Source organism: Nicotiana tabacum, chromosome 17 (assembly GCF_000715075.1).
Source record: "Nicotiana tabacum cultivar K326 chromosome 17, ASM71507v2, whole genome shotgun sequence".
Taxonomy (NCBI): Eukaryota; Viridiplantae; Streptophyta; class Magnoliopsida; order Solanales; family Solanaceae; genus Nicotiana; species Nicotiana tabacum.
The window spans coordinates 80,826,315-80,854,055 of record NC_134096.1 but is presented as its reverse complement, the minus strand read 5'-3'; the positions used below and the strand labels follow the sequence as shown (position 1 = coordinate 80,854,055).

The 27,741-nt window shown below is 40.1% G+C and overlaps 1 protein-coding gene across 1 annotated transcript; it reads left to right on the top strand.

Annotated features, from left to right (window-relative positions):
* Positions 1-1,883: 1,883 nt before the first annotated feature.
* On the top strand, positions 1,884-5,863 carry LOC107831240 (large ribosomal subunit protein uL23). Its single transcript, XM_016658989.2, has 2 exons — positions 1,884-2,251; positions 5,102-5,863. Exons 1-2 carry the CDS (start codon positions 2,069-2,071, stop codon positions 5,621-5,623), a joined length of 705 nt encoding a protein of 234 aa, XP_016514475.2. The 5' UTR covers positions 1,884-2,068; the 3' UTR covers positions 5,624-5,863.
* Positions 5,864-27,741: the final 21,878 nt, after the last annotated feature.

Sequence of the window (27,741 nt, the reverse complement as noted above, 5' to 3'; positions counted from 1 at the left end):
CTCTATTTATGATGTATTATATTATCTAGTTAGATGTAAGACGACGTCTGATGCCAATTATTAGAACATGCGCAGCGGAAGCAAGCATACAATTCAGGCATCTTATACATGTAAACTAGACAATGATATAATTACGAGATTAAAAACCACTAACCTCTTGAAAACGTTGCATAGGTCCTCCTCATAGCATGAATCTAGGACTGCAGTCTTTTGCTATGGTCCTAGTAAGACTTTGGACGAAATTGCTTTAAGTGGGCAAGAACAATACAACTCGAAAAAGGTCAGTTATTGGGTAAAAAATATCTTCCTTATGTAGACTCGTTTTCCAACCAAAGAAGGCTCCAAAAACGTGTAGGATTCTGCTTGTGCAAGTAGAATCCTACTCTAACTCTACACGATGACTTTTCTCCCAAGTCATTTTTTACCCAAGTCAAGCCTAAGTTTTTGCTAGGTATAACAGAGACCACAAAAATAGTAAGAGGCTACCAATTATAGCATAATTCAGAAATTTGGATGAATTAATTCCTACTATAATTAATTGTAATTTATTCCACTAAAAACTGCAATTGAATTCCTCAATATGAATTTCAAAAATTCACTAACACTTATTTTAACTCCCCATGTTAAGATCACAAATACCAGTTAATTAAATTAAATTGCTGATAATTTAATTTAATCAACTAATTAAATCCTCTATAATTCCGCTTAAACTATTTCATGTGACGGATACAAAATCCATCGACTGGGTTTTCACATGAAAACTTATAAGCTTACATAAAAGGGTATCATCAAACTCAAAACCGAGTCATGAATTCTATCAACTAATTATTATTTCACAAATGCTATTCGTCATTGTCCAATCTATTAGGCATACACTAACTCTGAATAGAGTTGTACCTTTTGATTAATCAAAACAATAAATAAATCACATTGATCATAATAATTATATCAAGATTATGAGTATAAGCTCATTTAATGAATTAGAGAGAATATTTTATATATATTCAGTACAAAAACATCTTTTCTCTACTTGGTCCGTTCAATATACACTAAGTATACTAGCACAAGAAGTCGGAGTAAAACCACTTCCATAATCAAGACAAATTATACTATAATCTTGTGCTACAATCATCAAGATATTTTGCCCAATAACATCTTCGATTGTGAACATAGTTTATTAATTATGAGAACCGGCAATTTAATCTTCTGTGCATGAGCTAAAACTCCATATACTAAATTGTCTACTACATAACTAAAGGACACACATATAACAAATGATCTATTTAAAATAATAATTTATTGAATTGAATAAATTAAATAAATAATTGTTCTATAAAATATAAAATGCAATACTATGTGTAAACTACGGTTAATAGTGTATCCCAACAACTATTAGGTGAACTTGGTGGTCATTTGAATTTGGAAAGATCTCTCACTTCGTTTGTTTTTCTTTTTAATTAATTTTTTAATAACCCCCACCCTTTTCCAGAAGGACCAACAAGACAACAATGTTCTCTTTTATCGTGCAATAGACTCGAACTTCGACTTATCTTTTTGCAGTGGAAGTGTTCAAACGTCGATTGTCAGCTTGGTGGTGATCTTCAAGTTATCGAGAACTTGGAATGAATCAGTATATCAATCAACATTTGCAGTAAGAGTACTTGGATCAAATTGACATTATAAATAGAGCGACCAGTTGATCCAAGCTCTTATAATAAGAACAAATTCTACTGTGGCTTGCAAAATTTTGGTGTTTTTTTCTAGCTATCTGATGAATAGGAAAGTTAGTATGAGTAACTATTTGTTGCTCCAAATATTTGAAGTTGGTCCACTGGTAGAGGGACAAAAACTATAACATACAACTATAGGGACCAAAGTGCAATATAATTTAAAGCAGAACATTTGCGAAATCACCCTCCTCTCTCTCTAGTAGTGCCTCGTGCAATGTTCAGCTGACGGGAATGAGAAAGCATGTTTCTTTCTCGATTCTTCCACTCCAAAACCCTATTATTTTTTACTTTTCTGGATTTACTCGCTGCTCTTTAGTCGGTGACGCCGTCCATATCCCATGGCTGCTGCAATAGCATCTCCGGCGGCTATTGTTCGTTCAGGCCGCCGCCAGGATCAGACTTTCAGGTCTTTAGTATCAATCATCAGGGCCCCGTCTTCTTTCGCCGTTGTTCCCTTTCAAGTGTCGTCTTCTTCTATAAAGCTATGCTCTTTTCTCGACTATTCCCGTCTGACCAACGATGTGAGTTTTTTAAAAATTTATTATTACTATTTTTTCAACTCCTTATTTCTCCGCTCCCCTTGCTCGCACACACGCAGGCAGACATATACGTGTTGAGATGATGTTTACTGTTTAATTTGCATATGCGGTTTTACTGTTTAATTTGCATATGCGGTTATATCTATATAATTAGTTGAGATGATGTTTAATAAACTATATAATAGTGTATCGTGATCTTCTATTTGTTGAATCACTGCGTGTAAACTCTATTTCAAAGTGGAAATACTTATACTCTCGCATTCGTATTTTGAGGTTGAAGCAGCAACTTCAACTCTTTGTTATCGCCAGTCTATTGATCTCCTTGAATAAGTATTTATGCATTCTTCTGTGACATAAGAAATTGCTCTTAAGCCTTACATTTTGTTCAAGTTTAGTGCTTTCTTCAATTTTGCTGAATATTGCTGCGCTTTAGGATTTCCTTTAAGGCTAACGTTATAAGGTTCCGATGAACTTGAGCCTATGGCTTTGAGGAAAATGAGAAATGTAATTATTCCTCAAAGGTTCTTTTTGAAATGGAATCTTGCATTGGTTTATATTTTATGGTAATAGTTGCTAGTAGAATCTAGTATATATGCAAGTCCACCAAATGCATTGAGGCGCAGTAGTTGATTAGACACCCAGAGGTAAGACACTATTCTGCTGCAGGTCATGATATCACGCGGTCTTCAGCGCTTAGTTTTCATAGAAGAAAGTGAAATCATTCTCTTCTGGTATTTGAAAGAAGTCGAGAAAAAAGGAACCTGATATACCTTTGGAAGATTGAGAATGATAGATTGATTGGAAAATATCATTGGATAAAATGCTAGTATGTCATAAGTTCAAGTTCATTTGTTCTTTCGTTCTTCTCCTTCTTCAGATAGCAAAACATTTCGGGTCACTCGAGCTCAACTTAAATATCTTGTGTTAGTCCCAGAGAGAAGAATCTAGAAATAAGAGAACCGCTAGATGAAAGGTTAAAAGAATTGGGTATTATCTTCAGATCCCTTTTCGCTGCTTTTAAGATCTCTTATTATGTGGTCAGTTATCTTGAGCTCAAGTAACTATCCATCTTTCATTTCATATCCTTTGTTTTTGATATTTTCTCAGCATCAAATTTGGCAATGCTCTCATTTGCCATGGGGCTTACTATACAAGTCTCAGAGTTATTGGCCTTGTTTTCCTGAAAGTATTGGGCAAAATGAGCTTGGACCCGGCACTATTGTCAAAAGGGAATAACAATATTTTGTTTTTTGTCAAAAAATAAGTCATGCATGCCCTGGACAAATACCTTCTTCAAAGTATGTAACCTTTCTTTCTGGATGATCACCTAGAAGTGTTCCCGTTTCTTCTCCAAATTGCTTTTCTCTTCACTAATAATTGACGTCTGCAACCTTACATAAATCACCAGAGCACGATACATCCGTTAGTATGAGTCAAGAAGATAAAGTGATTTGAAATTGAGAAAGGATGGTAAAGGTAACTCTATTAACTTCTATTTCCTGCTTTATATCAGGAGAAATCGAAGTTTGTATTCTCGCGTTAAAGATGCTTACTTTTACCATTGATTGTTTAAAAGGCATCTAATTCTGTGCTTTCTTAACTTTATAAGTTGGCTTACATACAAAAAGGCACGATTATTGCCCTTGTGATAGCTAAATACTTTTGACATGTCTGCCTTACATGGAATTCTTGCTCTCCGGTGATAATGTGTTGTTTGGGCAAACATTTGGATTAGATGTTTGGAAATGTTTGGAAACAGAGTTTGCATTTGTGTGGAAGTCCTAATTAACTTTACTACTGAGTCGCTGTGAAGTTCATAAGGTGTGTTTTATCATATTTGCATATGGTGAATGATGACCCCTCGCTTCGCATTTCTTCATTGCTTTAAGTGAAGAAGATGTGCTTTTATTAATAATGTGTCCCATGATGGAAAAAGTCATATAGACGCTGAAATGGATGAGTATGATTTTTTGTTGGTAGCTTTCTGAATTTTGTAATGGTTTATCCTTAGTTGTTAATTTTTCCGATTTCCTTTTGCATTCCTTTGTTCTAGCTGGAGCTGGTGGGTCCAAGAATGTGGTTATGAATAAGTTTGTTCTGATCATCTAGTTCTAGTGGATGCTGTGAATTAGAAGTTGTATTAGCATCTTGTTGGTTGGGATAATAGAACCTTGGATGCTATTCTGGGTTTTACTAAGGCAATTTAAGGCTGTTGCCTAAACCAAAAGATTTAATCTGACATAAGTGTATCCAAAATGATAAGATACTATAAGACGATAAGTGTTGTAGTTAGGTCTAAGAAACTGTCAATATTATCCCATTTGGACATCTGAAATGTCCTCATTCTCAGCTCCAAATCAACCCAATGTTCAAATTTTATACTACTGTCCATTGTCTATTGACACTGGGAGCACATATCCTTGAAACAGTAATTTGGCTTTCATTTAAGTGGTCATTAGTTCTTATTGCTCTCGTCGTTGCATCACATGAATAAAGATACTTCAAAGCTTGTCAACATTGAGTGTATGGGAAGTTTATGCAGAGTAATCTATTATGAGGAAATGCGACAAAGTGCTTGAAGGTTATTGATTTTTTTCTCATGATTTGTGACCCTTCTCTCTTTTTGCCTAAGATCTAACAAATAAAGGCAAAATGCAAGTTGAAGATTGTGTTCCTAGAATAGTTTGATGTTTTTGGTCTATTGTCACGCGATCCTTAGCTTTAATGGTTGCCAACATCGCATTTCCTGGACTAAAAATTGGTTCAAGTCCAGTATCAGACTATCAGTTGCACTTAAATAAAAGTGGTTTCCTGATACCTTCTTGATATTAGGGATTATTGACAAGCTTCAACGCCAAAGGTCCTCACCTTCTGCAAAGGCCTCTGTGTTCTGTATCTGGTGAAATTGAAGGTTGCAAGGAGCGCGATGCCAAGAAACACAGGCTAGAATATGCCATGGAAGTAAAATCTGGCGAATCAACCAGTAGGCATGTATTATATATCCAAAACTCAGTCTCATCTGGACGGAAGAAGATATTGAGAAAGGAAAGGAACCCCAAAAATCTCAACAGTAGTGCATCACGGAAGAACAGAGTCGAATATTTTCAGGTTATCAGATATCCTCTGATCACCGAGTCTACAATGGGGAATATACTACGTCACAATACTTTGGTTTTTGTTGTTCACGAAGATGCTGACAAGAAGAGCATAAGGGATGCTGTAAAGAAGCTGTTTAAGATTGAAATGAAGAAAATAAATACATCGATCATGCCTGATGGAACAAAGAAAGCATATGTTGTGCTGATACCGAACCATAGTGCTATAGATGTGGCAAAGAAAATCAAAGCCATCTAAAGATTTATTTTCTGTCTTCCTTTCCATGCCAATCTGGCTGTTATATAAGGTGTTGGAGATAGAAACTACCAGCATATGAGTTGTGTTCTGGTGATTTTATGCTGCAATGTTATAGTTTTCGTAGGTACATGTGTTAGTTGTACCTTATTAATTTTGGCAGTTGTCAGAGAAGTAATAGTGCTCAAACATTGTTGTTAAGCTAAATTTCCTGTGTGGAATATACATCTTGGTTTAATGCCCTCCTATTTACCCAAAAAGGTGGGGGGAAATCATAATTTGTGGGAAATTTTTGCTTACAAGTTCATCTCCAAATTCTAGCTAAAAAGAGTGCCAAATTATGATCATTTTCCTAGTTTAGCTTGGACTGTAGGTTTGTAAATATTGAGTAAATGAAGCCATTTGACACTTGGCTTTGACTTGGGAACGATATTTTATTTTATTTTCTTGAATTCATGGTAAATAAATGAACTAATGCCAACATTAGTTGGAGAAGATGGTGACATATTGCAGAAACTATTCTGTTTTATTTCTGTCATTGCAGATACTACGCTGATTGTATATAAATTGTAAAAGAAATCAAGAAATTTGAAAACCAAGATATACCGGGTAAAATACTTTTTAATATATTATATATACGAAAATATTCCAAAGCGCGAAAGCATAACAAGTCCATTGGCACTTGTCTTAATTTTATCATTTAGTCGAAGATCTGGTGGATTCTACTTTATGAACAATGATCAATTGATCACCTCTGGGGCCTGATGGACCTATCTTAGATATTCCACAGCAATTCTGCTGACCGACCCCTTAATCCTCCTCAATCTCTCTTCTTTTGAAAATTTTCTCTTGATTCCTTGGTATATTTGGAAGTCAAGGTTAGATGTCTTCTCTCTGATTTTTTTATTTTTATTTTATGATATCATATTGTTCTAACAAGCTCTTAGTTATGCAGAAGTTACAAAATATCCTCGAGCTATGAAGCTTTACAAAATTGCTGTGTCACTAATCTATTATTTCTTAAAAGTACTCCTCCATTGAAATTTCTTGAAGTGCTTTCTCTAGCTATGCAAATTTGATTTTATTAAAGCTAAAATTACTAGGATTTCTCTTGCACGTTATATATGGACGATCAGTTACTCAAATCGAATATGCGTAGACGATATTCATAAGCTACTTCCCAAATTTGGAGACTTCCACTTATAAATTAAAGATTCTTGAGGGGAACCAGGAAAAAATTGGAATGCAGCACTTGTAAAAGTACTTCTCAAAATATTACTATGATGTGACTCCTCTCAAATCGGAAAATTAAAGCTAAACATGAAAAGAGTAAGAATTACAAGCTGATATTTGTGCCTTTTATCTCATCTTAATAAACTTAGGGGTGAAGAAATGAAGAGCCATGTTTACTTCGAAACCCTTGATACCTTTTTCTGATATGGGAAAGGAAATTCCTTTACAGAGAAATCTCTGGTTGTTCACCTGTCTTATTCTATTTGCATAAATTGATTTAGTAATATACTACCCTCTTACCCACCCAGAACTTTTTAAAAAAGAAAGAAAAATAGAACGTTAACCAAAAAAATGGAGTAAAAAAGAGTTAGTCCCACAAGTTAATTAGTTCATAGCTATAGGCTATAGCTAGCGGAAAAGAGTATGTATCCACAAAAAGTTACACCTTCTAATCCAAATTAATAAGTTTTATTTGCTCTCTATTTTAAGTTGTCCTAGAACTCTGTCCATTTTCATTAGTGGGAAATTTCTTCCTTACACTTATTAATATTTTTCCTAATTATTTGGTTTTCCAAAATTTACTTTGGAAATAACTTTTTGTTCAAAGTACTGTCCCAAATCTTTATAAAAGCAAACTTTTTCTATATTTGGCCAACTTTTATGTAAATAAAATTAAAATTTATTATTAATTTAGAAAACACATGCAATCTAAATGACTCATTTGAATTGGGATAGAGGGAGCATTTAACTAAGTTTTATATATAGACTATAGTCTATGACATAGTTTCATTATATGAACTAGTCCTGATGTCCCATATTAAATAGGTGTCTAAGGCCTCATTTGTTTGCACTTAATGAAGGTCTCAATCTTAATCATTCAGATCTCAGATATTAAGCGCGTTTGTTTTTAAAGTCTGAATCTTAATTATGCAGATCTTAATTATTAAGTGTATTTATTTTTTTACTTCACAATCACTTAATGGGTTTGAATAGGTCTGTATTATTAAGATCTGTAACAGAGACTTAATTTCATTAAGATGTTATCATACATATTCATTATTAACTACCGTCACCGCCTACCATTATCAACTACCACCATGCCACCCATTACCACCATACTCAACCACCACCACCATCCTCAATCATAGCCGCCACCATTATCGACTACCACCACCTATCATCCCCACCACTCCTACCACCATCATTCTCAACGACAACCAACACCCATCCACCTTAACTATCACAACTAACCACCCCATCACCATCAACAACCATAGCTGGCACTGCCCATCATTATAAACTACCACCACCCACCACACTACTAGAAATTCGACAAAAACCGACCAAGGTCGATCGACCAACTTTGGTCGGTCAAAAAACCGACCAAAGTTGGTCGGTTTTTCAAAATATTTTTTTAAAATTTTTGTTTACGAAACCGACCAACTTTGGTCGGTTTTCTTTGACGCAAAAATACGGGAAACTATTTTTGAGTCCTGTGAAATTTATATTTCAAGAAACCGACCAACTTTGGTCGGTTTTTCAATTAAAATAAATAAAAATTAATATTAAAAAAATCGACCAAAATTGGTCGGTTAATTCGGCCGGACATTTAAAAAAATCGACCAACTTTGGTCGGTAAATTTACTTTTTAATAAAACCGACCAACTTTGGTCGGTTATTTTCGTGCGAAAATACAATTAAAGAGTATAAATCAAATAAAAGACAGTCTTAAAACAAAATGTACCAATGGTCTAGTGGTAGAATAGTATCCTGCCACAGTACAGACCCTGGTTCGATTCCCAGATGGTGAATCTTTTTATTACACAATTAAAATACCGACCAACTTTGGTCGAAAAAAACCGACCAACTTTGGTCGGTTTTTTTTGCAATATATTTTTTTTTGAATTTAATTGACCGACCAAAGTTGGTCGGTAATTTCCGACCAACTTTGGTCGGTATGCCTTTCCGACCACAAAAATACCGTCCACACGTAAATGGTCGCATTTTGGTCGGTTTTTGGCCATTACCGACCAATGTTGGTCGATTTTTTTGTCGGTTTTTACCGGATTTCTAGTAGTGCCACCATCTTCCTTAATTACAACTACCACCACCACCACTCGCCATTATTAACTATCACCACCCACCACCACCATCCTCAATCATAATAGCTACCACTACCAATCACCACTAGCTACTACCCTAAACTACCACCATCAATCAAATCTACCACCAACCACCGCTTTTAGTCGGCATTCACAAGTACTACCGTTAGCCATCACCACCAACAACTATAATATTTTAAAAAATTATATATTTTAGTGATGGAATATTAGATTAATTAGTATTTTATTTAAATTTTATGTTTATTAATTTTTAAATAAACGTAAATTTTATACATTCAGATGTTAAAAATCAAACAGTCTTAATCACTTAGTATTCAGATCTTAATACACATCTTAACATTCAGATGTGTATTCAGATGTCTTAATCTTAATACACATCTTGATATTCAGACGTGTATTCAGATTCAGACGTCTTAATCTTAAAAAAAACAAATGAGGCCTAAGTTCATTCCGGTGGGATTTGACCTACATTTTGTTATAGTGACCTTACTAATTACTACGTATAATAGTATTATTTATTAAGCAGAATAAAGGTCTGTCAGAATGATTACGTCTTCGTTCAATCGACCTGTAATAAGGGCAATTTGATAGCCATTTCAAAATTTTGGCTGACAAAATCAAAATTTTCCTTTGGAATCATGTTAGAGACATATTCCAATGATATTGAATATTTTTGTAGAGAGCATATGCTTTAAAGTAAATCACGAGTTTCACGTGCAAGCTATGTGGGAAAATTTTATCCCTAGCGATCATAGGTAATAATGTCTCTAAATAACTAGCCAAAAATTAAGTGACACCTATTTTATTTCTTTTAATAAAAGAGAAACAAATTACATCAAGGACGTTGTTCCTTAGGTAACCAATATTTTCGCATAGGTTTTGCATAATCGTATAGGTGATGCAATGATGATATATTGATCTAAGGGTCTGAGAAGAAAATAAAGAGGAAAATAATTGTAGCAACAACAAAAACAAATCTAACCATTTTTTTATTTGTAACGGAGATGCTTTTTTTAAAGCATTTTCACCCTTATACAAGAAAGCAAGCAGAAAAAATAAAATTGAACAAAAAGAAACAATCGTTACTCGTTCAAACTAACTTTTCTTTTATCGCTTAATTCTTTATCGATGGTGTTTTATTATATTTATACCCTTACGTGGGGAATATCCGTGGCACCTAGAGGTAAAATACTCCTCAACTTGCGCACTAGAAAACCAAAATTTGTTCATTGTAATAATGAATCCACACTTTTGGAGAAAGGGAAATGAAAATGGGAATGACATATACAACTTTTATGTTGTGGAATGATTGGATTAGGTTTCAAATCAAAACATCACAGTCAAATGCTTAAAAGCAATAAATAAGATGTGGTCCACCCGATATTTATTGTAGGACTTTATCCTGATCTGATCGATTAAAATATGGTTAATTAGGTGTAATGACTAAAGTCTAATTGATAAAGTAAGAGGTTATTTTCTGAAATAACAGTTAAGTAACTTCTCACTTGATAAAACTTGAGAAATAAACCTAATTACTGTAGTATTTCCATCAAGAGCTTGAGAGAAAAATGGGCGACGGGAGAGAAAACTTATTGTCATGGCCGAAGAAATTGAAGCAATATATTTCTCTTACGGCAAAGGGCAAATATATCTCTCTATTTTTGAAAATGGTCTAAGAATACCCCTCGTTATACTATTGGGTTATCTATACCCCTACAGTCATACTTTGAGTTCAAATATACCCTCATTTAAACGGAGGGACACGTGTCATCGTCCTGTTGGTCAATTCTAAATATCTCCTGATTAATTAAAAAGACTCATTACTCATACCCAAAAAATATATTTTTTTTTGTAAAAACTGAAAAAAACTAAAAACAATTTTTTACTAAAAATGAAAAAAAAGAAAATGTTTTTTTTTCCAGTTTTTACAAAAAAACTGCTTTAAAAAAACTGAAAAATATTTTCTAAAACAATATTTTTGTAAAAACTGAAAAAGAAAACTGAAAAGCAATTTTCTAAAACAATTAAAAACTGAAAAAAACTGAAATATTTTTAACTAAAAACTGAAAAAAAAGAAAATATTTGTTTTTTCAGTTTTTACAAAAATATTGCTTTAGAAAATTATTTTTTTAGTTTTTTTTTCCAGTTTTTACAAAAATATTGTTTTAGAAAATATTTTTCAGCTTTTTTAAAGCAGTTTTTTTGTAAAAACTGGAAAAAAAATATTTTTATTTTTTTCAGTTTTTAGTAAAAACAAAATTAATTTTTTTTCCAGTTTTTACAAAAAATATTGCTTTACAAAATTGATTTTCAACTTTTTTTCCAGTTTTTACAAAAATATTGTTTTAGAAAATATTTTTCAGTTTTTTCTAAAGCAGTTTTTTTGTAAAAACTGAAAAAAAAATATTTTCGTTTTTTTTTCCAGTTTTTAGTGAAAATAATTTCAGTTTTTTCTAGTTTTTACAAAATATAATTGCTTTAAACATTACTTTTCGGGTATGGGTAATGAGTCTTTTTAATTAATTAGGAGATATTTAGAATTGACCAACAAGAGGATGACACGTGTCCTTCCGTTTAAATGAGAGGTATATTTGAACCCAAAGTATGACTGTAAGGGTATAGATAACCCAATAGTATAACGAAACGAAAGGTATTCTTAAACCATTTTCGAAAGTAGATGAGTATATTTGTCCATATGCCGTTTCTGATATCAAGAAGCGTACATAAATTCAGTTACGTACATCTCCTTGATTAAAATATTCTTATAAAGTAGTAATTTTTAATGAAATTCGCATAGAAATTTATGGTTCTAATTAAGCTATGGTTAGGATTAATTATCTTAGACTGTTAATGATTGCTACATCTAAAATCATGAAATTCTCACTATTACGTCATGCGTCTCTTCATTATTATACTATAAAGCTCCCATCTGCTTTCGTACTTAATCCAAATGCCCCTAAAGTTTTATTTAAGGAAAAGAGCAAGGATACATACATCACACATTGAAAGCAACATATTCGCCGTCCTTTGGTTAATACTCCCATCGTTCACTTTTATTTGTCTACTATACCAAAAAAATATATTTTTATTTTTACTTAACCGCTATACTAAATCAAGAGAAATATAATTTCTTTTTCCTATTTTAACCTTATTATTAACTACTCATCCCCCAAATTATTTCTCAATACTTTTGAAAATGCAATCATTATTATGGTAAAATTGTGAAATGCATACTTTATTTTTTTTTAAGAGAATGCAAAGTCAAAAGTGGACAATTAAATATGGGGTGTTGATGGTACGCTAGAAATATGAGTTTTTGGCTACTTTGCACCTTTTATTTGCTACACTTTAATTGTATTTGAGCTAAAATATGGATAATTTATACTCATTACGTGTTTTCTAATGTGTAGGTTGTGATTCCAAGTTAAGGTGTATTTTTGGAGCTAAAATAGTTATTAAAGGACTTTGAAGTCTGAGTAAAAGTTCAAGGGTTAAATTGAGATTGCGTTCGGAGGTCGAAAACTGAGTATGTACAAGGAAAATAAAAGAAAAAAAGTTACATAGAGATAAAATAGTGCTGGCACATTGGGCAGGCCAATGTAAGTCACCTGGTGACTATGCAATTCAATATTGTAGCAGAAGGCAACAAAACCAAAGCCTTTGATGATGAGGCTTAATATCACATGCCTAATGACGTGAATGACTAGGAGTTGGAAAAAATTCCATGAGGCAATAACTTTGCCAATTTTTCTCAAGACTCCTACTAAGGCGACGCACTGTGCGACACTCACCCCGCCGCGTCTTCACAAAATATGCATGCATCTTCAAGTGTTGAGTTCTCTAGAAATCTTCACTGCTGCCTCGCATGGCGCGTCACTCTATGCGGCGCGCCTATGCATATTTTACAAAGACACTTCCTATTTCCGCTAAAAAGAGTATTTTCGTCCAAAATTTATTGGAGGATGGCTTAAATACACGGAAAAATACCATTTTTAGACTTTTGACACATTTTCGACCTAAGGAGGCCAAAGAGGCTAAGGAGGAGTTGGAAGAACACAAGCACAAGGATTTCATCATTCCTTCCTCACTAAGATCCGGGTTTGGTTTGGATTTATGTTTTCCTATACTTTAGTTAAATTTGTGAAGTACTTCTCCATGTCTATGTGTCACGACCCAATTCTCCCTCCGTAAGATGTCGTGACGGCACCTAGTCTCTATGACTAGGTAAGCCTAACAAAAATGCAGAAATAAATAAATGGAAGGAAAACTTAACAACTAACAACAATAGATAACTGATAATAATACCGCTCAGCATGTACAATAACCAACACTCTAGTAATACACGGTATTCCCAAAACGCGAAACATCATAAGTCACAAGCTACATAAGAAAACTAGAATCTCTATACATCAGAGTCTAATAAAAGAAATACGGAAAGTAGATGACATAGAAGAGAATAGAGGGGACTCCGAGGTCTGCGGACGCGGCAGATATATCTTGAAGTTTCCGTACAATAGCAAGCACTCTCAACTAGTAGCGGGGCTGATAAGAAATACCTGGATCTACACACAAAACATGTGCAGAAGAGTAGCATGAGTACACCACAACGGTACCCAATAAGTGCCAAGCCTAACCTCGGTAGAGTAGTGACGAGGTCAGGTCCGGACCCTACTGGTATATAATAATAGGACAAATGATATAATAAACATGAAGTAAAAACGGAGAAGACAACAACATATATTCACAAAGCAATAACAACATCGCACAATGATATAATAACAGGGGCGCTACCGAGATACCGTCTCGTTGTCCCAAAAGTAAATATACAGGTTCCAAAAGTAAATATGCAGGGAGAACTCTCGAGGAACCGCCTCATACTCTCAAAAGTAAATATGCAGGGAGAACTCCCGAGGAACCGCCTCGTAGTCTCAAAAGTAAATGTGCAGGGAGAACTCCCGAGGAACCGCCTCATAGTCTTAAAGTAAATATGTAGTACAAGGGGATCTCCCGAGTAAACGTCTCGTCGTCCCAAAGTAAATATGCAGTACAGGGGGATCTCCCGGGATACCGCCCCGTAGTCCCAAAATAAATACGCAACTCAAACAAATGAATATAACAGTTACAACAAAAAAACCTAAAATTTAGGCTAAGTGCAAGTCAAGAAAGAAACAAGACTTACTAAACATGCTGCAAAGAGTTCAAATAGGTAATTAGGACAAGTAGACATGTTATTCTAGGCTAACAGGATAACTACACATGCTAGTATACTCAGATAAGATGAAAACATGCTATTACTCAATAAAAATAAAGGTTTTCCACAAATAGCCCATGTACGCAATCGTCACCTCGCGTACACGACACTTACATATCATAACAGCACCAAATCCTAAGGGAATTTCTCCCACCCAAGGTTAGGCAAGCCACTTACCGCAGGCGCGAAACACCAGAACCAGCAATGCACCAGATTTTCCTAAGTCCAAATTTCTTCCCGTTAAGCATACGAAACACACCCGAGGCCCCCGGGCCCTCAGCCAAACATACCAACCAATCCTAAAACACCATACGAACTTAGTCGAGCCTTCAAACCACGTCGAACAACACCAAAATCATGAATTAAGCACGGATTCAAGCCTAAGAATTTAAAATTTTCCAAATTTTACAAACGACGCCGAACCACATCAAATCTAGTTCGAATGACCTCAAATTTTACACACAGGCCACAAATGACATTACGAACCTACAACCACTTTCGGAATTCCATTTCGAGCTCGATATCAAAATTTTCACTATCGGCCGAAATCGCCGAAAAACTAACTTTTGCCAATTCAAGTCTAAATCTACTACAGACCTCCAAAACACATTCCGGACGTGCTCCTAACCCCAAAATTACTCAACGGAGCTAACGAAGTCGACGGAATTCCATTCCGGATCCGTTTTCACACAGTTCCGACTACAGTTCAAACTCTAAGGCTTAAACTCACAACTAGGGACTAAGTGTCCCAAAACTCTCTGAATTCCATAACCAAACACTCCGAAAAATCCCAAAAGCAGAAACAAATATGGGAATAGAAGATATTAGGGGATCGGGGCTCAAATTCTCAAAACGACTGGCTGGGTCGTTATATCCTCCCCCTTTTAAAACAATCATTCGTCCTCGAACGAGTATAAAGACATACCTGAAACTGTGAAAAGATGATGGTACTGGCTGACATATCTTGCTCGGTCTCCCAAGTCGCCTCCTTGACTGACTGACCCCTCTACTGGACCTTTACTGAAGCAATATTCTTTGACCTGAGCTTTCTAACCTGCCTGTCCAAAATGGCTACTGGCTCCTCAACATAAGATAGATCTTTGTCCAACTGGACTGAGCTGAAATCCAATACATGAGTCGGATCACCGTGATACTTCCGGAGCATCGACACGTGGAATACCGGGTGAACTCTTTCTAGGCTGGGAGGCAAGGCAAGCTCATAAGCAACCTCCCCAACTCACTGCAATATCTCAAAAGGACCAATAAATCTCGGGCTCAGCTTTCCCTTCTTCCCGAACCTCATGACACCCTTCATAGGCGATACCCGAAGCAAGACCTGCTTACCAACCATAAATGCCAAATCAAGAACCTTACGGTCTGCATAACTCTTCTGCCTAGACTGGGCTGTGCGAAGTCTCTCCTGAATCACCTTCACCTTATCCAGGGAATCCTGGACCAAATCCATACCCAACAATCGGGCCTCGCCCGGCTCAAACAATCCCATTGGGGACCAGTACCTCCTATACAAAGCCTCATACAGTGCCATCTGAATGCTGGACTGGTAACTGTTATTGTAAGCGAACTCTGCAAGTGGCAAGTATTGGTCCCATTACCCCCTGAACTCCATCACACAGGCACGAAGCATATCCTCAAGAATCTGAATCGTGCGCTCGGACTTCCCGTCCGTCTGAGGGTGAAAGGTTATGCTCAACTCCACCCTAGTACCCAACTCCTGCTTTACGTCTCTCCAAAACCGTGATGTAAAACTGTGTACCTCTGTCTGAAATGATGGATACTGGAATACCATGAAGGCCCACCCGGCCTCTGATGCTTATATCTAACCTGCTGACAGTTGAGACACTTGGCCACAAACCCAACTATATTCTTTTTCATCCTCCTCCACCAGTAGTACTGTCTCAAATCCTGATACATCTTCGTGGCACCGGGATGAATGGAGTACCGCAAGTTGTGGGCCTCCTAGAGAATCAACTCCTGAAACCTATCTACATTGGGCACACAGATCCGGACCTACATCCTCATCACACCGTCATCGCCAATAGTCACATCTCTGGCATCACCTCGCTGAACCCTGTCCTGAAGAACTAGAAGATGAGGATCATCATACTGGCGATACCTGATACAGTCATAAAGAGAAGACCGAGCAACCACACAAGCTAATACCCGGCTAGGCTCTGAAATATCCAATCTCACGAACTGGTTGGCTAAGGCCTGAACATCCAAGGCGAAGGGCCTCTCAGCTGCTGGAAGATATGCCAAACTCCCCAACCTCTCTATCTATTTCAACTTACAGCAACACTGGAGTGGTACGATTTTATTGACTTTTAGCTCTCGCCTTTATTTCGTAATAGTTCATATCATTGCCTGTGAGAATCACATTTTTGGTTTATTTAGGTGCGGAATTTGTACGCTTAGGGTTTTATGCAATCTTCTTATTATAGTGAATTCATGATTTGAGTTGTCACTTGGCTTGAAGTCCCGATCCAGCGTCTCAACTCCTTTTCCTATTGAGAATTTTCTGTTGCTTAGTATGATGCAGATTTTATTTAGCTATGGAGAAACAGCTATTCGCCTATCATAAATTTTAAGATGTTAGGGCCTTTTCTTAGGTGCGTTTTGAATTTTTTATTCTAAAATAACAGTGCGTAAATTTAAACTTTAATTACAAAACATAAAAGTTGGATAATGTTGTTTTGGCCTTCCCCTGGTGGTATAATATAGTGATATCATAATCTTTAAGTAGCTCCAACCACCTCCGCTGACGCAAATTAAGGTCCTTCTTCCTGGACAAGTACTGCAAACTCCGGTGGTCAGTGTAAATCTCACAGGGAAAACCGTACAAATAATGACGCCAGATCTTCAGGGCGTGAACAATAGCTGCTAACTCGAGATCATGAACCGTATAATTCTTCTCATGCACCTTCAACTGTCTAGACGCGTAGGCAATCACCCTACCGTTCTGCATCAATACCGCTCCAAGGCCAATCCTCGAGGCATCACAATAGACAGTGTAGGACCCCGAACCTGTAGGCAATACTAATACTGGGGCTATAGTCAAAGCTGTCTTGAGCTTCTGAAAGCTCTGCTCACACTCCTCGGTCCACCTGAATGGAGCACCCTTCTAAGTCAGCCTGGTCATAGGTGCTGCAATGGATGAAAATTCCTCCACAAAGCGACGGTAATACCCCGCCAAACCAAGGAAACTGCGGATCTCCATAGCTGATGATGGTCTAGGACAACTCTGCACTGCCTCCACCTTCTTCGGATCTACCTTGATCCCATCACAAGACACTATGTGGCCCAAGAATGCCACTGAATCAAGCTAGAATTCACACTTAGAAAATTTTGCATACAATTTCTTCTCCCTCAAAGTCTGAAGCACGGTCCTCAGGTGCTGCTCATGATCTTCCCAAGACCAGGAATATACCAGGATGTCGTCAATAAACACAATGACGAAGGAATCAAGATAAGGCCAGAATACACTGTGCCTCAAATGCATAAAGGCTGCGGGGGCATTGGTTAGCCCAAATGACATGACAAGAAACTCATAGTGACCATATCTGGTCCTCAAAGCAGTCTTCGGGATGTCCGGCTCCCGAATCTTCAACTGATGATAGCCAGAAAGCAAGTCAATCTTGGAAAACATCCTGGCACCCTGTAACTGATCAAATAAATCATTGATGCGAGGCAAGGGATACCTGTTCTTTACTATAACCTTGTTCAACTGCCGATAATCAATACACATACGCATAGAACCATCCTTCTTCTTCACAAATAAGACCGGAGCACCCAAGGTGAAACTCTGGGCCTGATGAAACCCTTATCAAGCAACTCCTACAACTGCTCCTTTAACTCCTTCAACTCAGGAGGAGCCATACGGTAAGGAGGAATAGATATGGGCTGAGTGCCCGACAACAAATCAATGCCGAAATCAATATCTCTATCGGGCGGCATACCCGGAAGATCAGCTGGAAACACATCTGGAAAGTCCCTCACTACTGGAACTGACTCGACTGTAGGGGTATCAATACTGACATCTCTCACATAGGCCAAATACGCATCATACCCCTTCTCAACCATTCGCTAAGCCCTAAGAAATAAAATAACCCTGTGGGGAGTATACTCTAAGGTACCTCTCCACTCTAATCTCGGCAAACCTGGCATAGCCAGCGTCACGGTCTTAGCGTGACAATCAAGAATAGCATAATGGGGTGACAACCAGTCTATGCCTAAGATAACATCAAAATCTACCATACTGAGTAATAACAAATTGGCTCTGGTCTTAAAACTACTAAGAGTAATCAAACACGACCGATATACACGGTTCACAATGAGAGAATCTCCCACGGGAGTAGATACATAAACAGGGGAACTCAAAGAATCCCAAGATATCCCCAAATGTGGAGCAAAATAAGAGGACACATATGAATACGTGTAGCCTCGGTCAAATAATACTGATGCATTCCTATGACAGACATGGACGATACTTGTGATGACTGAATCTGAAGAGACGGAATCTGAATGGGCTGGAAGGGCATAGTACCTGGTCTGGCCTCCCCCTCTAGGGCGACCTCAATCTCTCCGACCTCCACCTCGAGCTGGCTGAGGAGATGGGGTGGCATTTGGTGCTAGAAGAATGGCCGGAGGACCCGATGGAGCACGTGGAGGCTGATAAGTCTGTGTAGGTGCACCCCTCCTGGCTCTGGGGCAATCTCTAACCAGGTAACGAGTGTCACCATACTCAAAACAACCTCTCGGAGGACGCGGCGGCTGAGACTGACTTGGACTTAGCCTGCTGGACTGGCCGGTGATAGCACCTCGAGTAGGACGCACACTGGATACTGGCGGTGCATAATAGGGTTCCTGAGGTCTAGGAGGAGCTGAAACACTGCTGGCTGCTGGAAGAGCTGAATGAACAGGGCGACTCATAAAACCCCTACCATAGCGTGCGGTTGGTGCACGAGCTCCTGAATAATGACCAGTCTCTCGAGACCTCTTGGCCTCTCTCTCCTCTCTGTCCCGGGCAAACATGCCCTCCACTCTCCTGGCAATGCTCACTGCCTGCTGATAAGTGATATCCATCTCCAACTCCCAGGCCATACTGGTCCGAAAACTGGGGTGGAGTCCCTCAATGAAGCGACGAACCCTCTCTCTGACTGTAGCAACCAGAGCCGGTGCATGGCGAGCTAACTCACTAAAATGGACTGCATACTCTGACATAGTCATAGCACCCTGACGCAACTGCTCAAACTCTGCGTGCCAAGCGTCCCTGAGGCTCTGAGGAACATATTCACGCAAGAATATCTCTGAAAACTGAGTCCAAGTGAGTGAGGCTGCCTCATCCGGACTACTCAGCTCATAGGCATGCCACCACGGATATGCCGCTCCCCTTAGCTAGAAAGCGATGAAAGAAACCCCACTCGTCTCCACAATGCCCATAGTGCAGAGAATACGATGACACTCCTCAAGAAAACCCAAAGCATCATCTGAAGATAGTCCGCTGAAAGTAGATGGGTGGTACTTCTTGTACCTCTCAAGTCTGAGCTGCTCTGGCTCAGAAGCATCTACCCTGATCTCATGCTGAACCAGAGCCATTGGGAGCATAGGAATATACTCTAGGGCCTGATCAACCAAGACCCTCTGCTCAGGAGTGCGGGCTATGGAAGTTTGTGCCCCTCCCCCGGCATGAGATGTAGCGGGAGCTATCGGAAATTGTCCAGCCTGAGCCAGAGTGTTGAACATGCTCAAAAACTGAGCTAAAGTCTTCTGGAAGGCTGGAGTAGCAATAGGGATCTCCGGTGCTGGCCCTCCAGCTGGAGCTACTGGGGGCTTCTCTGACGCAGCTCTCGCAGGTGCTCGGGCTGCACCGCGTGGTTGTCCTCTACCCCGACCCTAGCCTCTGGCGGCTCTGACAGGGGGCCCAGGTGCCTGATCGTCGGTCCTCCCAGTACGGGTCCTCACCATCTGTGAGAAAGAATAGAATAGAATCTTAGAATTTATGGTGTCAATAACTCGCACGACAAGGAAATCAAAGAACTATGATTGTTCTTAACAGTTACATAGCCTCCTGAAGATAAGTACGGACGTCTCCACACTGATCCGCGAGATTCTAATAAACCGACTTGTGGCTCGCGACTCCTATGAACCTAGTGCTCTGATACCAACTTGTCACGATCCAACTTAACCCTCCGTACGGTGTCGTGATGGTACCTAGTCTTTACGACTAGGTAAGCCTAATATTACAAAAAATATAAAGAAAACACAACATCTTAAAGATAAACAACATATTATGAATAGCCAAGAGTAGTACCACTCGACATACACAAAATAATTTTTCTAAGAACCGGAATATCACTAAGTCACAAGCTGCTATAATCTATGTAGCTCTATACAAAAGTCTGAAGATAATAAAGAAAGTCTATAGGCGAGGGAGTAGAAGGGGACTCAGAATATCTGCGGACGCAAGCAGAAGTACCTTGAAGTCTCCTAAAATCAGCAGCACGCACTAACCCCAAGGCTGATAGCTCGTACCTGGATCTGCACACGAAAACATGTGCAGGAAAGGGCATGAGTACACCACAATGGTACCCAGTAAGTGCCAAGCCTAACCTCGATCGAGTAGTGATGAAGTCAGGTCAAGGCCCTACCTGAGTAAATATAATAAATTAAACAGTAAAAGATATAAGCAAAATTTACGGTAACGCAGTTAAAGAAATTCTTGAAAATTTAACAGTTAAGGGAGCCCTCGGCTCAAAACAAAGTAACACAATGGGGAATCTCCCGGGATACCGTCCCATAGTTCCGAATAAATATGCAGTGCTGGGGGATCTCTCGGAATACATCCATAGTCCCAAAGTAAATATGCAGTGCTGAGGGATCTCCCGGAATACGTCCGTAGTCCTAAAGTAAATATGCAATGCTGGGGGATCTCCCAGAATATGTCCGTAGTCCCAAAGTAAATATGCAGTGCTGTGGGATCTCCCGGAATACGTCCGTAGTCCCAAAGTAAATATGCAAGACAGGGGGATCTCCCGAAATACGTCCGTAGTCCCAAAGTAAATATGCAGGACAAGGGGATCTCCCAAAATACGTCCGTAGTCCCAATTTAAATATGCAACGCAAGATGAAATGGAAAGTATGGCATCGAGTTATACAGTTTATACTGAACACAGACAAGGAAAATAGGGATTTAACTAAGCATGGCGCACAGAATGTCAAATAGGCAGTTAAAACACGTAAGTATGCTTTTCTAGTCTAAATTAAACAATTAAGCATATTAGTACAATTTAATAAGAGGAACAATTTATGATTAAAAAAGGATAAATGGGATTTTTGCAATAATAGCTCGTGTACGTACTTGTCACCTCACGTACTCGGCGCTCACACACCAAGTAATATCGAAATATCCTAAGGGGAAAGTCCCCAACACAAGGTTAGGCAAGCCACTTACCTGGAACCGCTCAAATCACCTCGATAACACGTTCTTGCCACGAGTATCCGACTCCAAATGGCCCGAATCTATTCAAATAAATTTCATAATGTAAATATAACTACAAGTAACTAATTTAGCTAATTAATTCGAAGCTAAAGCGTGAAATTAGGAAAAACGCCCAAAAGTCACCCCGGGCCCACGTCTCGGAATCGGGTAAAAATTATAATTTATAAACACCCATTCACTCACGAGTTCACTCGAATAAAAATCATCTAAAACCGACGTCAAATTCCCATTCAAATCTCAGATTTTCAATTGGGGAACCTTTTCCCCAATTTCCAAACTTTTACCCTCAAATTCCTTAATTAGACTAGGAAAACAACAATAGTTTACTGTATTATGATCAAAATAGAGTTAGAATTCGTTACCCAATAGTTCTCCTTCAAAATTCCCTCGAGAAATCGTCTCCCACCGTGCTCCAAATCATATTTTGTATTATGAAATTTCAAACCCTCGAAATCCCCTTTTCTACCTAGTGATTTCCGCATCTGCGCTCATGTGGCCTCTTCTGCGGTCTCGCACCTACGGAAAAATCAATGCAGGTGCGGAAGTCTGGCTGGGTCTGCATCTGCGACCCCTGGGCCGCATCTGCGGCTCCGCTTCTGCGGACGACCAGCCGCACCTGCGAGCCCAGCATGCCCTGTCCATTTTCGCATCTGCGAACTCTCAAGCTCACCTGTGAGCCCGCACCTGCAGACTCCCCTCCGCAGGTGCGAAACACCAAAACCAACAATGCACCAGATTTTCCTAAGTCCAAATTTCTTCCCGTTAAGCATCCGAAACACACCTGAGGCCCCTGGGACCTTAACCAAACATACCAACTAATCCTAAAATACCATACGAACTTAGTCGAGCCTTCAAACCACGTCGAACAACACCAAAATCATGAATTAAGCACGGATTCAAGCCTAAGAATTTAAAATTTTCCAAATTCTACAAACGACGCCGAACCACAACAGATTTAGTCCGAATGACCTCAAATTTTACACACAGGTCACAAATGACATTACGAACCTACAACCACTTTCGGAATTCCATTCCGAGCTCGATATCAAAATTTCCACTATCGGCCGAAAAACTAACTTTCGCCAATTCAAGCCTAAATCTACTACAGACCTCCAAAACACATTCCGGACGTGCTCCTAAATCCAAAATCACTCAACGGAGCTAACAGAGTTGACATAATTCCATTCTGGATCCGCCTTCACACAGTTCCTACTACGGTCCAAACTCTAAGGCTTAAACTCACAACTAGGGACTAAGTGTCCCAAAACTCTCTGAATTCCATAACCAAACACTCCGGCAAATCCCAAAAGCAGAAACAAATATGGGGAAAGCAGGTATTAGGGGATCGGGGCTCAAATTCTTAAAACGACCGGCCGGGTCGTTACAGCATCCTGAACCAAGTCCGTACCCAATAATCTTCCCTCGCCTAGCTCGAACCAACCCACTAGAGACCGACACCGCCTACCATACAGAGCCTCATACGGTGCCATCTGAATGCTCGACTGATAATAGTTGTTATAGGCAAACTCCGCAAGTGGTAAGAACTGATCCCAAGCACCCCCAAAATCTATCACACAAGCACGGGGCATATCCTCCAGTATCTGAATAGTGCGCTCGGACTATCCGTACGTTTGGGGGTGAAATGCTGTGCTCAGCTCAACCCGAGTACCCAACTCCTGCTGCACATCCTTCAAGAACCGTGATGTAAACTGTGTGCCTCGGTCAGAGATGATGGATACCGGTACGCCATGAAGCCGGACAATCTCGCGGATATAAATTTGAGCAAACTGCTCGGAAGAATAGGTAGTCATCACAGAAATGAAATGAGCTAACTTGATCAGCCTATCCATAATCACCCAAACTGCGTCAAAATTCCGCTGAGTCCATGGGAGCCCAACAATGAAATCCATAGTGATCTGCTCCCATTTCCACTCCGGAATCACTATCTTCTGAAGCAATCCACCTGGCCACTGATGCTCATACCTAACCTGCTGGAAATTTAGACACCGAGCCACAAACTCCACTATGTCCTTCTTCATCCTCCTCCACCAGTAATGTTGCCTCAAGTCCTGATACATCTTCACAGCACCCGGATGAATGGAGTACCGCGAACTGTGAGCCTCCTGGAGAATCAACTCACGCAAACCATCCATATTAGACACACATAGTCTACCCTGCATCCCCAATGCACCATCATCCCCAATAGTGACCTTCTTAGCATCATTGTGCTGGACCGTGTCCTTCAGGACATGCGGATGGGGGTCATCATACTGACGCTCCCTAATATGATCATAAAGAGAAGACCAAGAGACCACACAAGCCAATACTCGACTCGGCTCAAAAATATCCAATCTCACAAACTGGCTGGCTAAGGCCTGAACATCCAACGCCAATGGCCTCTCTGCTACTGGTAGATATGCCAAACTCCCTAAACTCTCTGCCCGGCGACTCAAAGCATCGGCCACCACATTGGCCTTCCCAGGATGGTACAAAAAGGTGATATCATAATCCTTATGCAGCTCTAACCACTTCCTCTAACGCAAATTAAGATCCTTCTGCTTGAACAAATGCTGCAAACTCCGATGATCGGTGTAGATCTCACAAAGAATACCGTATAAATATTGCCGCCAAATCTTCAAGGCATGAACGATAGCTGCTAACTTAAGGTCGTAGACATGATAGTTCTTTTCATGTACCTTCAGCTGTGTGGACGCGTAGAAAATCACCCTACCGTCTTACATCAACACCGCGCCGAGACCAATCCGCGCCGCATCACAATATACAGTATAAGACCCCGAACCTGTAGGCAATACCAATACTGGGGCTATAGTCAAAGCTGTCTTGAGCTTCTGAAAGCTCTCCTCACACTCCTCTGTCCACCTGAATGGAGCACCCTTCTGGGTCAGCCTGGTCATAAGTGCTGCAATAGATGAGAATCCCTCTACAAAATGACGGTAACACCCTACCAAACCATGAACACTCCGGATCTCCGTAGCTGATGACGGTCTAGTCCAACTCTACACTGCTTCCACCTTCTTCGGATCCACCTGGATCCCATCACATGATACTATATAACCCAAGAATGCCACTGAGTCTAGCCAAAACTCACACTTTGAGAATTTTACATATAACCTCTTTTCCCTCAGGGTCTGAAGCATAGTCATCAGGTGCTGCTCATGATCCTCCCGAGTCTGGGAGTACACCAGAATGTCGTCAATAAACACAATGATGAATGAGTCAATAAAGGGCCGAAACACACGTGCATCAAGTGCATAAAAGCTGCTGGGGCATTGGTCAGCCCAAATGACATCACAAGGAACTCGTAGTGACCATACCGAGTCCTAAAAGCAGTCTTCGAGATATCTGGCTCCCGAATCTTCAACTGATGATAGCCTGAACGTAAGTCAATCATAGAAAACACTTTAGCACCCCGTAACTGATCAAATAAATCATCAATACAAGGTAATGGTACCTGTTCTTCACTGTAACTTTGTTCAGCTGGCGATAATCAATGCACATACGCATAGAGCCATCCTTCTTCTTCATAAACAAGATAGGAGCACCCCAAGGTGACACACTGGGCCGAATGAAGCCCTTATCAAGCAATTCCTGTAACTGTTCCTTCAACTCCTTCAACTCAGGAGGAGCCATACGATACAGAGGAATAAAGATGGGCTGAGTACTCGACAACAAATCAATGCCAAAATCAATATCGCTGTTGGGTGGCATGCCCGGAAGATCAGCTGGAAACATATCTGGAAATTCCCTCACTACTGGAACTGACTCAACTGTAGGGGTATCAATACTGGCATCTCTCACATAAGCTAGATACGCGTCAAACCCCTTCTCAACCATTCGTTGAGCTTTAAGAAATGTAATAACTATGCTGGGAGTATACTCTAAGGTAACTCTCCAATCTAATCGCGGTAATCCTGGCATAGCTAGCGTCACGGTCTTAGCGTGACAATCAAGAATAGCATAATGAGGCGACAACCAATCCATGCCCAAAATAATATCAAAGTCTACCATGTTGAGCAATAACAAATTGGCTCTGGTCTCAAAACCACAAAGAGCAATCAAACATAACCGATACATGCGGTCCACAACAAGAGAATCTCCCACAGGAGTAGACACATAAACAAGGGAACTCAAAGAATCCCGAGATATGCCCAAATACAAGGCAAAATAAGAGGACACATAAGAATATGTAGAGCCTGGGTCAAATAATACCGACGCGTCTCTATGATAGACTGGGACAATACCTATAATGATAGAGTCGGAAGCAACTGCCTCTGTACGAGCAAGAAGAGCATAATAACTGGTCTGGCCTCCCCCTCTAGGGCAACCACGACCTCCTCGACCTCCACCTCGAGCTGGATGAGAAGATGGGGCGGTAGCTGGTGTTGGAATCATAGCCTGAGGACCCGGTAGAGCACGTTGTGCTTGAGAAGTTTGTGGAGGTACACCCTTCATAAATCTGGGGCAATCCCTCACCATATGACGGGTGTCGCCACACTCAAAATAAGCCCTCGGAGAGCGTGGCTGATATGACTGGCTCGGGCTAGGTATGCTGGACTGAATGCTAAAAGCACCCAGTGAAGGAGGTGCACTAGATACTGGCGGTGCATAATAAGGCTCCTCGGGCCTAGAAGGGACCGGAATACAACTGGCAGCTGGAAGTGCTGAATGAACGGGGCGACTCACATAACCCCTACCATGGCGAGCTGCTGGGGCATGAGCACAAGAAAAAGAACCAGTCTCTCGAGACCTCTTGACCTGTCTCTCATCTCTATCCTAGGCAAGCATGCCCTCCAATCTCCTGGCGATACTCACAACCTGCTGATAAGAAATATCCGCCTCCAACTCCCTGGCCATACTGATCCGGATACTAGGGTGGAGTCCTTCAATAAACTGACGAACCCTCTCTCGAACTATGGCAAGAAAGGCCGGTGCTTGTCGGGCCAAATCACTAAAACGAACTGCATACTCTGACACAGTCATAGCACCCTGGCGTAACTGTTCAAACTCCGCCCGCCAGGAGTCCCTGAGGCTCTGAGGGACATATTCTCCCAAAAACATGTCCAAGAACAGAGTCAATGTAAGGGAAGCTGCCTCAGCCGGACTATCCAGCTCGTCTACGCTACGCCCATAGTACGGAGAATACGATGACACTCCTCCAGAAAACCCAGAGCATCATCTGTAGCCAATCCACTGAAGGTAGGTGGGTGGTACTTCTTGTAACTCTCAAGTCTGAGCTGCTCTGCCTCAGAAGCGGTTGTCCTAGTCTCGTGCTGAACTGGAGCTACCCACTGCATCGGTATAATCTCTGTAACCTGGTCGGCCTGAACCCGCTGCTCTGGAGTATCAGCGACGGGAGTCTGTGCTCCTCCCCTGGCCTGAGATATGACAGGAGCAGGTAGAATCAATCCAGCCTAAGCTAAGGTGCTGAACATGCTCAGAAACTGGGCTAGGGTCTCCTGGAGAGCTGGTGCAGCAATAGGTGCCTCAGGTGTCTGCCATATAACTGGAGCTACTGGGGGATCCTCTATGGCAGCTCATGCGGGAGCTTTGGCTGCACCGCGTGGGCGTCCTCTGCCTCTACCCCAGCCCGGCCTCTGGCGGCTCTAGCAGGGGGCGTGGGTGCCTGGTCATCAGATCCTCCGGTACGGGTCCTCACCATCTATGAGAAAGAATAGAATACATAAGTTTAGAATTTTGATGTCAACAAATTTCGCATGACAAGGAATCAAAGAAGTGTAACTTTCCTAACAGTTTTATAGCCTCCCGAAGATAAGTACAAACATCTCCGTACCGATCCACGAGACTCTAATAAACTGGCTTGTGACTCACAACACATATGAACCTAGAGCTATGATACCAATTTGTCATGACCCAATTCTCCCTCTGTAAGATGTCGTGACGATACCTAGTCTCTACGACTAGCTAAGCCTAACAAAAATGCGGAAATAAATAAATGGAAGGAAAATGTAACAACTAA